Below are 13,166 nucleotides of genomic sequence, written 5' to 3' on the forward strand. Positions count from 1 at the left end.
TGTTCATCCGCACCCTTCCCTGCCCTTTCCAGCGTACAAAAACCAACTCCACGCAGGGCCCGTCCCCCGCGCGGGGCCCACGAAACGCAGCGGGCCGCAGGCAGGGCAGGGCCGGGCCCCGTCCCCAGGCCCCCTCCGGTGCCCGCTCCCCCCGCCGCCCCCAGCCCCCCGCCCGCTCCCCCCAGGCCCCGCAGCCCGGAGCCGCGCGGGCCGGGGGGGGCCGAGCCCTGAGCCGGGCCCGCCTCGGCCGCAGCTTCCCCCGCGTGCGGCCGTGCCCCGAGCCCCGACCCCCGGCGGCTCCCCCGAGCCCCGGCGCTCCCGAGCCGCCCGCGGGGAGGCCGCGGCCCTGCCCTGCCCTGCCCGGCCCGGCCGGGGCGCGGGGCCGCGCGCAGGTGGCGGCGGCCCGCGGGGAGGCCGCGGCGGCGGCGGGGCCCCTGTGGCTCCGCCTCCCCGGCCTCCTGTGGCGGCGGCGGCGGCGGCAGCGGCTGCTGTTCCCGGCGCGGCCGCGGCGCTGCCTCCCCCTCCCCGGCTCGCTGGGCCGCCTGCCCCTCATGCGGATGTGACATTTCACGGCGCTTACCGCAGCCGCCATTTTGAGGCGCAGAGCGCTGGCGGCGGCCGAGCGGCACCAGCGCGCCGGGCCACGGGCGACGGGGGCGGCCCGCGGGCCGGGAGCAGCGAGCCGGGCGGCGGTGCCGGGGCGCTGGGGGGGCCGGGAGGGCAGAGGAGGGGCCCCGCGGCGCCTCCCCGACTTCGCAGCGCCGGGGACACCTCGCCGGGGGAGGGGGAAGCGGCGGGCGCAGCCGCCGGGCCCTGACTCCTGATCTCCCGGCTCCCCCCCCCCCTCCCCTCCCCCCTCCCTCGTCCCGGTCCCCTCCCCTCCCCGCCGGCCCCCGGGGAAGCCGCCACCCCCGGCCGGTCCCTCCTCCCCACCCCTTTCCCCCGACCGGGTGCCGCCGCCGAGATTGGGCGAATAGCGAGCAAATACGTGCGCGTCTCGCTGCCTCCCCCGGCTGCCCGCTCCCTGCCCGCCGGAGCCCAGCCGCAGCCCCCCGAGGCGGGTGCCCAGTCCCGGCCGCTGCCCGGGCCCCGCCGCTCCTCCGCCCCTGCCCCTCCCGACGCAGGCCCGCAGCCCCCCGCGGGAAAGGCCCAGGCCGCCGCCGCCGAGCCCCAGCCCCGAGCGCAGCCCGACATGAACCACCATCAGCAGCAGCAGCAGCAGCACCAGAAGCCCGGGGAGCAGCAGCTGAGCGAGCCCGAGGACATGGAGATGGAAGGTGAGGCTGGGCCCCGGGCCCTCAACTCCGCGCCGAGTTCCCCCCCGCTCTCCCCCAGCCTCGCCGCGGGCTCCCGGGGCTCCCCCGCAGCCCGGCTCCCCCCCGGGAGCTCCCCTCCTCGGCCCCCGGCGCCCGGCCCCGGTGCACGGGCGCCCGGCCCTTTCTCTCCTCTGCAAACATGGGCGGCCGGGGCCGGGAGAGCTCGGGCGGGCGAGTCGGCGGCGGGAGGCGCCGAGCGAGGAAAGTTGAGGCTGGGAGCAGCGTGCGAGGGGCAGGGGGGCGCAGGGGGAGCGGGGGACTGGGGGGGGGCTCGCTGCAAGAACGCGAACCGCCGGGGGGGAGCGGCCGGGCAGCAGGGGCTCGGCTCCCCGGGCCGGCTGCGCGGGGCTCCGGGCTCGGCGGGGCCCCGGGAGCCTCCCGCATGGGCCGGGGGCGCTGCGGGTGCCCGGATCCCTGCGGCTCGGCACGGGAACGGGGGGGGGGTCGCGCTCCCGCGGGAGGCGACGCCGATGCCCGGCGGGAGGCTGGGGGGGGGGGGGGGGGCGGCCCGGGGCCTGCTTTGCAGCGGGGCGGGGGGAGCCGGAGGGGGCTCCGCGTTGGCCGGGGATGAATGGGGGGGGGCCGGGGCCTCCCCGCCGCCCCCCTCGGGGCGGGCTCGAGCAGCGCCGGGCCGGGGCCGGGGCCGGTGCGGGGCCGCTCATTGTATGCGCGCAGCCACGCTGCTCGCCATTTTTAATTAACCCTCCTCCCGGGGTTATTTACAGCAAACGCGCCCGGCCGGGCCTAGCGCGGGGTCGGCGGGGGCTGAGCGCTGCCCATGTGTAGCGCCCGCGAGCCGCCGGCCCTCATCCTGCACCGTCATGCAGCTGCGCCGCGCTCGGGAAGGAGGCACTGCGTGTGCGGGCTGCTCCCGAGCGGTCCCCTCGGCCTTTCTCGCCTGCTGCCCTTGTTTTTTTGTTTTGTTTTGTTTTTTGTTCCCCCTCCCCCCTCTTGCAAACTACGAGCTCAGCCCCGTGCAGCTCTTTTGGGCAAACAGCACGTCGGGGGTCGCTCCGTCGGGCAGGGCAGGCACGGCGCTGCGTGTGCCCATGGGGTTTGGCTTGGAGGTCAAAATATTGCCTAAATCTTGTTTAGGGTGGCTGGTCGTGAATGCACACGTCTTGTTATAAGTATTTGGATTAGCAGTAAGGTAACTCGACACAGGGCATTCCACTTGTGAACCACGGAAATTGACGTAGCAGATGTATATTTCTACTAAATAACAGGCCTGGAAATTACAAGTAGCAAAGGTGTTTTAGTAGGAGTTTGTCACAGTAACTGTGTGGCTCCCTTTCAAGATTAAAAGGTCATTACAGGAAGCCTTGCTTTTTTGAATGTAAATCTCTATTTCCTAAAATTATAGCTAAAACCTATTTGCTATTGAACTGATTTTTTTTTTTTGAAAAATCTCCAAATTGGCAATTATGTACTCAGTGACCAATACAAAAGATTTTAAAAATGCTTCATATTTGTTTGTGTGCATGCATGCGCGCACATTAACATTTTGTGGGATATATTTTCCGGCAAACTTTGATAGCCTTTAGCAATCTGCTTTCTCAAAATCCTTTTCAAGTTCATAATGCTATTGACTACCTGATGTTTTTATTTTGATTTTTTTTATGGGTTTGGTGTTCTACCATGCTGGGCATGCTGTGAAATGCTGAACACCTTCATTCAGTTAAAGGTGCCATGCACCTCTAAGGATTGCATCCCCTGTGTCAGTGGGGAAACAGAAGCCCAAAATGCACGTGGAAGTCCCTCTGATGGTTGTGCAGACCTTATGCTCCTTTGGAGGGGCAAGGAAGCTGTCTGTGTACATCAGCACAGCATCCCTAGGAATGCAGCGTTGCCTCAGAAGTCTATTTGCAATCTATTAGGCTGTGCTCAGCTGATTCAGGATGATACTATGAGCTCGCTAATTTGTGAGAGTTTACTGACCTGTCTGTGTGCAAAACAAAAATTGTTCAACCTTTGGAGGCTCTTTTTAAATGCTTTTTTCCACCCCTTGAAATGTGAAGCTTACCAAATTGCTGAGATCAGGTTATTGCTAACTTTTATTAAAAGTAGATATCCTGGGTATACATTCTATTTTGTGTAAAACATTGTTCGTCATCTTATGTATGGGTGGTCATGCTTCCACAGGAGAGATGTTTTCAAGCAGTGAGGAAAATATTTAATAGTATGTATTTAGCTTAATTTTAACGTGCATAAAACAGTGTCAGATGCCATTCTTCACTGAGTGATCACACTAGATTTAGGAGGTATGTGAAGAATGCACAGTGGAAAATTGCACTTCTTGGCTTCAAGCTATGTGAAGGCATGCTTGTTCTCTGTACACCTATACTAGATGAACAGTTCTTAATGAATAAAATAACTATCAAGCAGTAATAAAAGCATGGAATTAAATTCTTCAGGATTAAGCGGATATGATATTCTGAGCGTCTGCTCTCTTGTCCAGGGTTTTTCTCCCTTCCCTTTCCCTTGTGAATATTGTACTCTTCATTGATCTTGTGGACACTAAGTGAGAGTAGCGTGCACGGGGCTGTCAGACTTCAGGAGTGAGGGAGACGTACCCTCTAGAAAGGAAAGCTGCTTAATCTCTGCATCATGAACTAAAGAAGCGATGACAGCCTGGATGAGGGGCAGGTATCTACTCCAGACGACCATGTGTGATACAGGCTCACCTTCCTCCAATTTGGCTAGAATAATGTGATGTTGTGAATCACCTCTATGTATATGTAGTCTTCATGTGGATGTTGTGTTTGAAATCAGCTTTAGCCTTACTAAGGTACAGTGGTAGTGATGCATGGACAGAGAAGCACCAAATCTATGTGAAGTGTAGGAAAACATTTTGTCCCTTCAGCTAAACACGAGAGCTTCCTTAGCTAGAAAACAGCATTTGCTGCTGATGATTCTCTTCTTGTACCCTTCCCCAACATTTGTGCTAGCGCAACTTCTTGTCATCATAAAGTGATTGGAATTGATTTTTTTTTTTTTTTTTAACGTAGCTTTGTTCTTTGCTTTTTAACTTGGTTCTCCCTGCAGCCTTGTTTAGTGTTATATTAATACGGTGAAGGTTTGGCATCGGGATGGGAAGGAACAAGAAAACTGCCACCTCAAGCAGCCTGTCTTTACCAAATTATGTCAGTAGTAATGGATTTTGCCAGCACCCCTCAGCCACTGCTGCATAAAGCATGTGATTCTGGTTCAGCGGCTGCCTTTGCACTGAGACATCCTGGGAGTGTGCGCGTTAGCCATCAGTGCCCGACTTTGAGATAATTGCCCTCTCAAGATGTTAATTTAGTGAATTATTCCACAGAATATTTTATTTGTTTATATACTAGATAAGTTTAGTGGAAAAAAACAAATACTATTTTTTTCTGTACTGAAGGTAGGCTACGTAGGCTGCTTTATCATGCAAAGAGTTAGGGCTGCTCAGTTGCTGGTGAGCTGCTCTGTGAGGTGTAATCAAACCCAAATCCCCCTGTGTTCTGTATGCCTCCTTGGGAACTTCTTTGCACAAATGTGTCTCGTTGAGCTTCAAAGAACTTGGCTTAATACAAATCTACAGTTACGTATTTCATAAGGTTCTTTCATTGCCTCCATGGAAAGTCTCATTTGCAGCTTAATAACTGGAGGTTTCCCTTGTTTATAGTTTGAATTTGCCTCTTTGTAGTTTCAGCCTCTGCCTGTAGTTGTGTACATATGTATGTTTCGCATTAGGGCTGCTTCGTTTCAGATGTAGCAGGCGTAGTGTAGCCTTTGGACACGTGGTGATGGGTAGCTGAGGTTGCAGGCTTGTATTTTCCTTGTGCAGCCCTGCATCCTCCCTGGTGCTGCTGTCCTCTGAGCATTTCCCTACTTAGGCTAGTTTAATGCTGAGATTTGGATTCCAGGTGAAACGATGCAAGCTATTTAGAAAGGAGGAGATGTCTGTGTGTGTGTAAGAAAAATTTAAAATCATGCTTTTTCGCAGCGTCCACGCAACGGCAAGTTTGCGGCCCTTGCTGTTCATCTGTGTTTTGTTGGCTGCTGACAGCATTTACTGGATTTCTGTCCCATTGTAGGAGATTGGACACAAATCCATAACGCTTTTTTTGCCCGTCTTCTGAATACTCTAGTATTTTGTCCTCATTAGTGTTCTCCATCCCTGTCACTTTGGTATCAGCTGCTTACATAATACGGGGCTCAGTCCTTTTCTTGCCTGCCCTGGTGTGCCTTGCTCCTGATGGCCCGTATCCCTCTTCCCTGAGCTCCTCCACTGTCCTCGGCACTGCTTCCAGCCCCGTGCTGAGGAAGGGGGCTGTATGTTCGCAAGGAGAACACGCAGGCCAGGTTCATCATGTGAACACAAGTACCTGCTCGTTTTTCTCTTCTTCCTGCCCCCTCCCCTCTCCAGCCTTCATGTTTTTCCAAGAAATGGATGATGCTCAAGTGAGGGGTGATAAAAGCGCTGATGCAGCAGACAACAAGCAAAATTAAGTTAATTCCGAGGTTATGGCTAGAGTGAAGAACCAGGCCTGGTCTCTTATGCCCTGTAATGATAATGTGTAGTGCCTCTGGAAACGGTGAGCCTGGCCTTGGGAAGTGGCGTGCATTGCATCCCTCCTGGAGAGCTGCTCCGTGCCAGCTGTGAGGAGATGGCACGGAGGGGACTTCAGAAGAATGCCGACTATCTCTGGTTCTCTTCTGTGCTTTCTTTGTCAAATAAGTGCTTAAAAAGCTCTCAGATTTAGTAAACTTTCTGTGAAGGAGAAGTGAACTAAATCAAGTAATGGTAAATGCACGTAAAATGCAGAAGGAAACAGGTAGCGCTCTTCAGGATGCAGCACGTCCCAGTACGTATCAGAGCTCCTTGCTCTATCCCAACTGTTGCTTGCTGCTGGTTGAATTCAGAACAGACGCAAAATCTGCTGCCTATCGGACTCGGTCGCTGTATTTAGTGATGGAGCAAGTTGTGTGTAAAAGCAGCATAGCCCCGAACTCTAAAACCGCAGATGGAGATGGTTGATTGAGACTAACTGAATGGGTTTCAGAGCTGCAGAATAATTTATCACAAAAAATCTGCGCAGTGCATCCAGCCTGTGGCAGTTAAACCAGTTCAGCCAGTACATCTTGCATGACATCATTCAATATTTGGGCTAAGGGTGAAAATGAACTGGTTTAGAGCTTGTGAAGCACCCACTTTTTTCTTAAGTGATTATACATTTAAAACAGGGCATTGTTTGCTTTAGTTTATGCTTTGAGATGTCTTAGATGAGTTGTTTTAGCTTAACTTTGTATCTCGTGGCTGTAAAATGTTGATTGTGAAGGAGGAAAGTACTGGGTAGCTTGCAATAAAAGGTATGAGTAAACTGCAGCGTCTTTTTTTTTTTTTTTTTCTTTTCAAACACAGATTTATGCATATTAGTATATATAGAAAATCTGTTAGGTGCTAGTTTGATGTAACCAGCAGATTAACATTTAATATAAAATGCCTTGGTGTGTAGATTGGGGGCTGTAGGCTGGTTATGTTATTTATCAAGTTATTAAATACTCAGGGTAGTTCTTTAAAATCTTCCTTTATTAGTACTTCAGATACTTAGTGCATTTTGCTCAGATAGTTTTAGTATTGTATCCTGATACACTAGCAAAAAGCTGTATGTGCAGAGTAAAAGTGCACCCAATCAGTGGCAACAGCTGTAGCATAATGTATCTGTGCACAGTGTTGCAGGTTTGAACTTAACACTTGCATTTCAATATTTCTGCTAACCCCTTTTTTGACCTATGCTTACTGATTGTAGTAAAACAAGCTCTGTGGGTTTAGAAATGCTGAGAGATCAGAATAGGTTTTGAATGAATTGCCAGCAAAATGAGGAATGGTCAGCTTGGAAATCCCGTGTGGTTCTGCTTTATATTGCGTACTTTCACTAGGTGGTTGAGCTTTTGTTGACCAGAAACAATTCAGATGGAAATAAGTGGATAGACTTGGAGAACAGCTAAACTGTACTGAATATTTGCAGCTTGGGGAAGGCCATTTCACTCTTCCGCATCTCTCACTATGATGCCTAGGTGCTCTTTGGAGTACTTTTCAGAGTACAAAAGCACACCTGAAGACTGGTTTGTGCTGGACTTAATGTGCATCCAGAATAACACAGCTTGATTGTTCAGTGTAACAGCATGCGTGTATTTGTCAAGCAAAATCACTTAAAATAGCATAGAATAAAAAGATGGTAAATTTTGGTAAAACTAAAATCCTGTGATGTAAGCAGCATAGCATGTCTCAGTTTGGTTTTAATTGGTGTTTGGCATTAGTGCAATAAGTCATTCCTGACCCGTTTAATTGTGAAGATTTAAGCAAAGCCATGACAGTTTGTTGCACCAAGCATCTCAGGAGGCTGGGACACCCAGCACTGGCAAGTCCAGCTCTCCTTGCCTGCTGCCACAAAGCGAGCTCCAGAGCGCTGCCCTGCAGAGATGTGCCCGGAGCATCCCTTGGACCGGGGCAGGGAAGGCACCAGCGTCTCAGCTTGCTCCTGTGTGGACGCTGGTGTGCGAGGTGGCCTTCCAGGTGGCCTGAACACCTGGGGTCCCACAATGAAACCAGCACCTTGACAGCTCCAAAGCGTATTGCAAGCCAGTGGAAGACAGTGTGAATAATGAGCTGAAATGTCCTGTGAGAGGAAAGCTCCGAGCAGGTCTATAGCAGGGCCACAGTAGTTTGTGGCCTGGGAGATAGGATTCATATTATTTTTTAAATGCAGTCAGTTTTTATATGTAACTCCCTAAAAGAGGTGGAAAACAGAACTTCTGTGTTTTGTATGCTAAGGGGTTGATTGCATTCCTATAATACTTGATTTAAATGTAAAGTCTGTGAAAAATCTTAATGCTGTTTTTCCTAATTTCCCTTTTCCTTCTGTAAATCTGAAAGGATGTGTAGGAGTATCATTGATAATAGTGTTTGCCATAGCTCTAAGCTTGATTGTCTAGTGATTTCGCAAGGTGCAACTGAAATAGTGTTCTTGAAAAATACATCTCTAGCTGTCCATGTGCGTTTTTATCAAGATCTAAAGAAAACTTTTCTTTAGGGCTCTAACTGCAACGTTATACGAGTATAACAATTGGATGGACTTCTTTTGAGCTCTGTTTAAAAAAAAAAAAGAAAAAAGGAATAGTTGTGTTTCCCCAGTAGAGACTTTGCTTCCTGTATTTTTCAGAGGTCTGTTTTCTAACATCACTGGCATTGGCCAGCAGAACTTGGATGGAGGTTTGGATAAAAGCAGGAGTGTGTGAAAGTCTGTTCAAACTTAGTGGCAGTTCTAAATTCCAAATCCATCTCTGTGAGTTAATATTCTTCCTGTTAAATAGATCAGGGTTCAGTAGTGGGTATTTCTTTGTTAAAATGGCCAATTCTTCAGTTAAAAAGGCACAGAATTTACATGTATAGTAAGTGCATTGGTAAAACACTTAATATGCAGAGACATTATTTAAGAAATGATGGAAATTTAGGGAATTATATTTTTAAGAGTCTCCGTGTAAGATCAATGCATTTTTCTTTGCCTTGATAGGAAGTTATTGGTGTGAATCTTGCGCTGAGGCTGCAGGCAGGATCTCACCTCTAGGCCATGCGATGATCCTTCTGCACTCCTGAGCATCTCCCACATGGCTGCTGTGGCCATGGGGGGGATTGGTGCTGTGTCTGGGCTGCTCTGCTCCAGGCAGGGTGCTTTCAGCTTGTGTTCTGCACCTCTCCGCTGCGCTGGATGTGGGGGTAACACATGGGGTAACACGTGGCTGTGGCCTGTGCCGGTATGAACGGTCTGGTGTGCAGGTCAGGTCGCAGGAGCAGGAAGGCTGTGGCTGCCCTGCTGCTGGTACCTGGATTTGCAAGCATCACGGGATGCACATTGCTGTTTTGTCCAGCAGCTGTGATGCTGACCATCACTGATCCCGTTCCTGTTGGGGTGCCGCAGCCCCTGCAACTGGATGGGTATTTGTGTGGAAGTGCATTAAGGACTCTGCAGTATTTCAGCAGTGACCTGTTGTGTTTCTTTGTATCACTGCTCTCTGATTCTTGGAAAAGAATGAAGAGGTTACTGGTCAGGTGATGGTAAGTTGCCCCCCCAACTCTTTTTTTTCTTGCCTAGAAATACATTTTGTTTTGGGCAGTCAAGGCACAGTTGGCAGTCCTGGTAGGCAAGGTGGTTTCTGCATCTTCTGTGTGTCTTTTTAAGAACAGAAGCATTACATTTGGATGTAGAGAAAAAGTTGCATTCTTCCTTCAGGCCTGTAAGCCCAGGCTGTTCTGCTGCAGCCAGCTCCTCGTGGTTGCTGTTTAATAGTCATGCAATACATCTCAGTTACGTACTGCCAGGATATTTCTGGTAACTGTAATCAGCTAACAGTTTTTAGACACAAGTTTGCCTTCACAGCATGCCTTAACTATTCTATTTAGATAAATGGCTGTTTTGCTTCTGTTATGGATTTTAGAGATGTCTAGACGCTCAGATGCTGTTATATAGGTTTACAGGCTTCAAATCTGAAGACAACGTGAGATGTAATTTTTCTTAAAGGGAGTTTTGAATTCTGGATCTGCTTAAGCACAGGCTGTGTGAATACTATTTAATTGTTCATTAAATCAAGCTATGGAGAGCTGCATTTCCTTCTTCTTTGGGAAAGAGCTAACCTATTCTGAAGAGTTGTTCACCTAGTCAAGTGTTACTTAATGACATTGAAGGTCGAAGGTAATTTCTGGAGGAGAATAGATACTATTCACAGTTTGAACACAGAGGTAACTCAAGTGTGTCTGTAAATTATATGAATTAAAGAATGGGTCACAAACCACATGCAAAACCCTCCTTGCTAGTAGCAATTGCAGCAGTGGTGTTTCACAATTCTCTTCTGCTTTCCTTTCCCTCTGCTCATTCTTCCTGTGTGGTTTTCAGCTCCTCTATTTCAGTGTGACTGTTTCAGATGCTACTTGGATTTCAACCCTGCACCTATAATGCGATCCCCTTAAAAACTAGTACAGTGCTGTGCAGTATCTCAGTCATGCCACAAAGGTGGTAACCATAAGCATGTGCTTTTTTTTTCTTCCTTTAAGGTGTCCTTACAGCTGAGGAATTAAGTAGTAGTTAAATCAAACCGGAATCTGCCAGAAATAGCAACTTAATGATTTTTTTAAACGTTGTATTTTAAAATCTCGACCGCAGAATTTGATAACTGCTTGTTTCTTCAAATGTGTCATGTCAGTTTCGTACTGATTTTAAGATACTTTATTGTTCTCAGCAGATTTGTCTTGTTCTTCAACTTGTGTACATCAGCTTATGCTTTGGCTTACACCCTCCGCCCTGAAGTGTAGCTTCCGAAGTAGGAAAGGGTTGGCATGGGAGGGATGGGATCTGTTTTGGGAAGGGATTATTGGGGTTCCTCTCTGGAGGAAGGAGTGCTCTGTAATTCATCTGCCTAGCAATGCATCTCTGCTGGGGAAGGAGTCTCGTGATCTTGGTAATGGCACAGAAGGAAGGGAAGAACATGTGGGAAGCTGTGCAGCCATGGATCTTGTTTCACCTACTGCTGCCCCTAAGCAGCCCCTGATCATCCTTGTCTTTGCATGCAGACCCACAGCATGTATCTGCAGACCTGCAGTCTCAGCATGAAACCTCAGCTGCTGTGGTCAGTGACCTCTTGCTGGGTTAAGAAGACATTTCAACTAATTCATTAAGACCTTTCGTCAGCCTTCAATATAACAAACTGAGAGGTGCTGACACTAATGCAGTGAGAGACCGTGCCTCCAGTGGTTCTCGTCAGCAAGTGTCTGCTGGTCATCTTACAAAAGCATTCCTGCACTGGAATCATTTGTATAAATGGACCTTGATAACTTGAATTCACGTTGAGTCAACATTTAGATACTTTGTGGCACCTGTGAAGAACAAAACCCATGGGGAATTGCAGTACTGGATTGATTGTAATGAGCAAATTGTCTGAGCGTGAGCCTCAGCGTGCACACATCCCTCTGTGAGTCGAGCTACGCTGGTAGCACTGACTTCAACACAGAGCACACCATCAAGGCCCACTTCTTCAAAAATACCATTATTGGGACCTAACTTTTGCTTAAACGAGTACAGCAGAAGCCTGCTCGCAGTTAGCAGATGTGATGTGCATGCTGCCAGACCTCGCTGCGCTCAGCGATGCTGAACATCTCCTGCGTGCAGCTGCCCACTGGACACCAGTGTCTATAAGGATGAGGAGCCTGACCCAGTACTGGGCAAAAGCTGCAGGGAAAGGTTTGGATTTTCATCTGGGTGCTAAACCTGACTTTTTTTTAAGATTACTATTTACATGCTACTGAGGGCCAGGAGAAGAGTTTGTGTACAGTTCATGCTGACCCTCCTGCAGAGAACAGGTATCTTCTGGAGCAGTGTTTCACCTCTACACCTCTCTTTTGCCCCCCTCACTTGCACTGTCACAACTGTATCACTGGGGAGGCAGAAATCTCATACATTTGGCAACTCAATTTTCAGCTTGATGAAGAATATACACCTAATGCAAATTGTACAGTAGAATGTGACGCCAGGTCATTTCCTCAGGAGCATAGGCCCTGCCAAGTACAAAAGGTGTCCTATAAAGAAGCACTAGACTCAGCAGAGCTAGAGCTTGTCTGAAGAGACTCACAGAAGCCAGCTGAATTCTTCTAGCAGGTACTCTCCAGAGTGAAGGGGTAATACAGTGGAGAAGGCTCTAACAGATACTTCTGCTTTTCTATTCAGCTTAGTTATAGAACCCAAGTAAACATAAAACCTTATTTTTATAGAAAAATACTGACGGCAGAGCTGAATCTCCCTTGTTTTGCAAAGCCGAAAAGAGCTATTGTTTTTTTCCATGGGAAATACTAATGAAAATGTCAATATACCTCTACTGATAAAAAAAAAAAAAAAAAAAAAAGAAAACCAGGCACGGCGCGCTCTCCAGAAAGTCGGTACACACGCAGACCGACTACCCGTTAAAAGATGCAGCAGTTCAGGTCAGCGGATGCAAGGAGTGTCTGAGCCTGTTGCTGCCATCGGCGGGAGGCAGAGAAACTGCGTGCGTGAGGTGCGAGCAGGTGGATGATCTGGTCCGCATGGTGGCGGAGCTCAAGGAGGAGGTGGAGAGGTTGAGGGCCATCAGGGAGTATGAGCGGGAGATAGACTTCTGGAGTAACTCCCTGCAAGGCCTCAAGGGGAGGTGCCGAGGTGAGACTCCTCAAATGGGGGCGGACCCCCCGCCCTGTCCCCGTCGGGCAGAGGGAGGGGATCTGGGAGCTGAGGAGGAATGGAGACAGGTCCCTGCTCGACATCGCAGGCGATGCTCTCCCCTTCCGGCCCCGCCTTCCCAGGTGCCCTTACACAACAGGTTTGAGGCCCTGGAGCTCGACAGACCAGTAGCTGAGGAAGAGGTAGCAAGTGTTCCCAGGAGGATGCCTAGGGCGAGGAGGTCGACTCCGCGCCTCAGGACTGCCTCCACAAAGAAAGACAGGAGGGTTATTGTTGTTGGTGACTCGATTCTTAGGGGAACAGAGGGCCCTATTTGTCGGCCTGACCCTACCCGTAGGGAAGTCTGCTGTCTCCCTGGGGCCAGGGTCAGGGACGTTGCCAGGAAGCTTCCTAACCTGGTACACCCCTCTGATTATTACCCCCTTTTGATAGTCCAGGCGGGCAGTGATAACATCGAAGAGAGAAGCCTCAAGGCTATCAAAAGGGACTTTAGGGGAATGGGTCGGTTAGTGGATGGAGCGGGAGTGCAGGTGGTGTTTTCGTCCATCCCTATGGTGGCAGGGAGGGGTTCAGAGAGGACACGGAAAGCCCACCTGTTAAACACGTGGCTCCGGGG

General features: G+C 50.2%; 1 protein-coding gene across 1 annotated transcript in view; it reads left to right on the forward strand.

Moving 5' to 3' along the window:
- The first annotated feature begins 473 nt into the window (after positions 1–473).
- Positions 474–13,166, forward strand: part of USP7 (ubiquitin specific peptidase 7) — a 76,543-nt gene continuing 63,850 nt past the window's right edge. The window contains exon 1 of the mRNA XM_082772698.1: positions 474–1,277. Within this exon, the coding sequence (XP_082628824.1) occupies positions 1,193–1,277 (85 nt within the window). The 5' untranslated portion in view covers positions 474–1,192. The remainder of the gene's footprint in view (positions 1,278–13,166) is intronic.

This window comes from Aythya marila, assembly GCF_965140915.1.
Source record: "Aythya marila genome assembly, chromosome: 15".
Classification (NCBI taxonomy): domain Eukaryota; kingdom Metazoa; phylum Chordata; class Aves; order Anseriformes; family Anatidae; genus Aythya; species Aythya marila.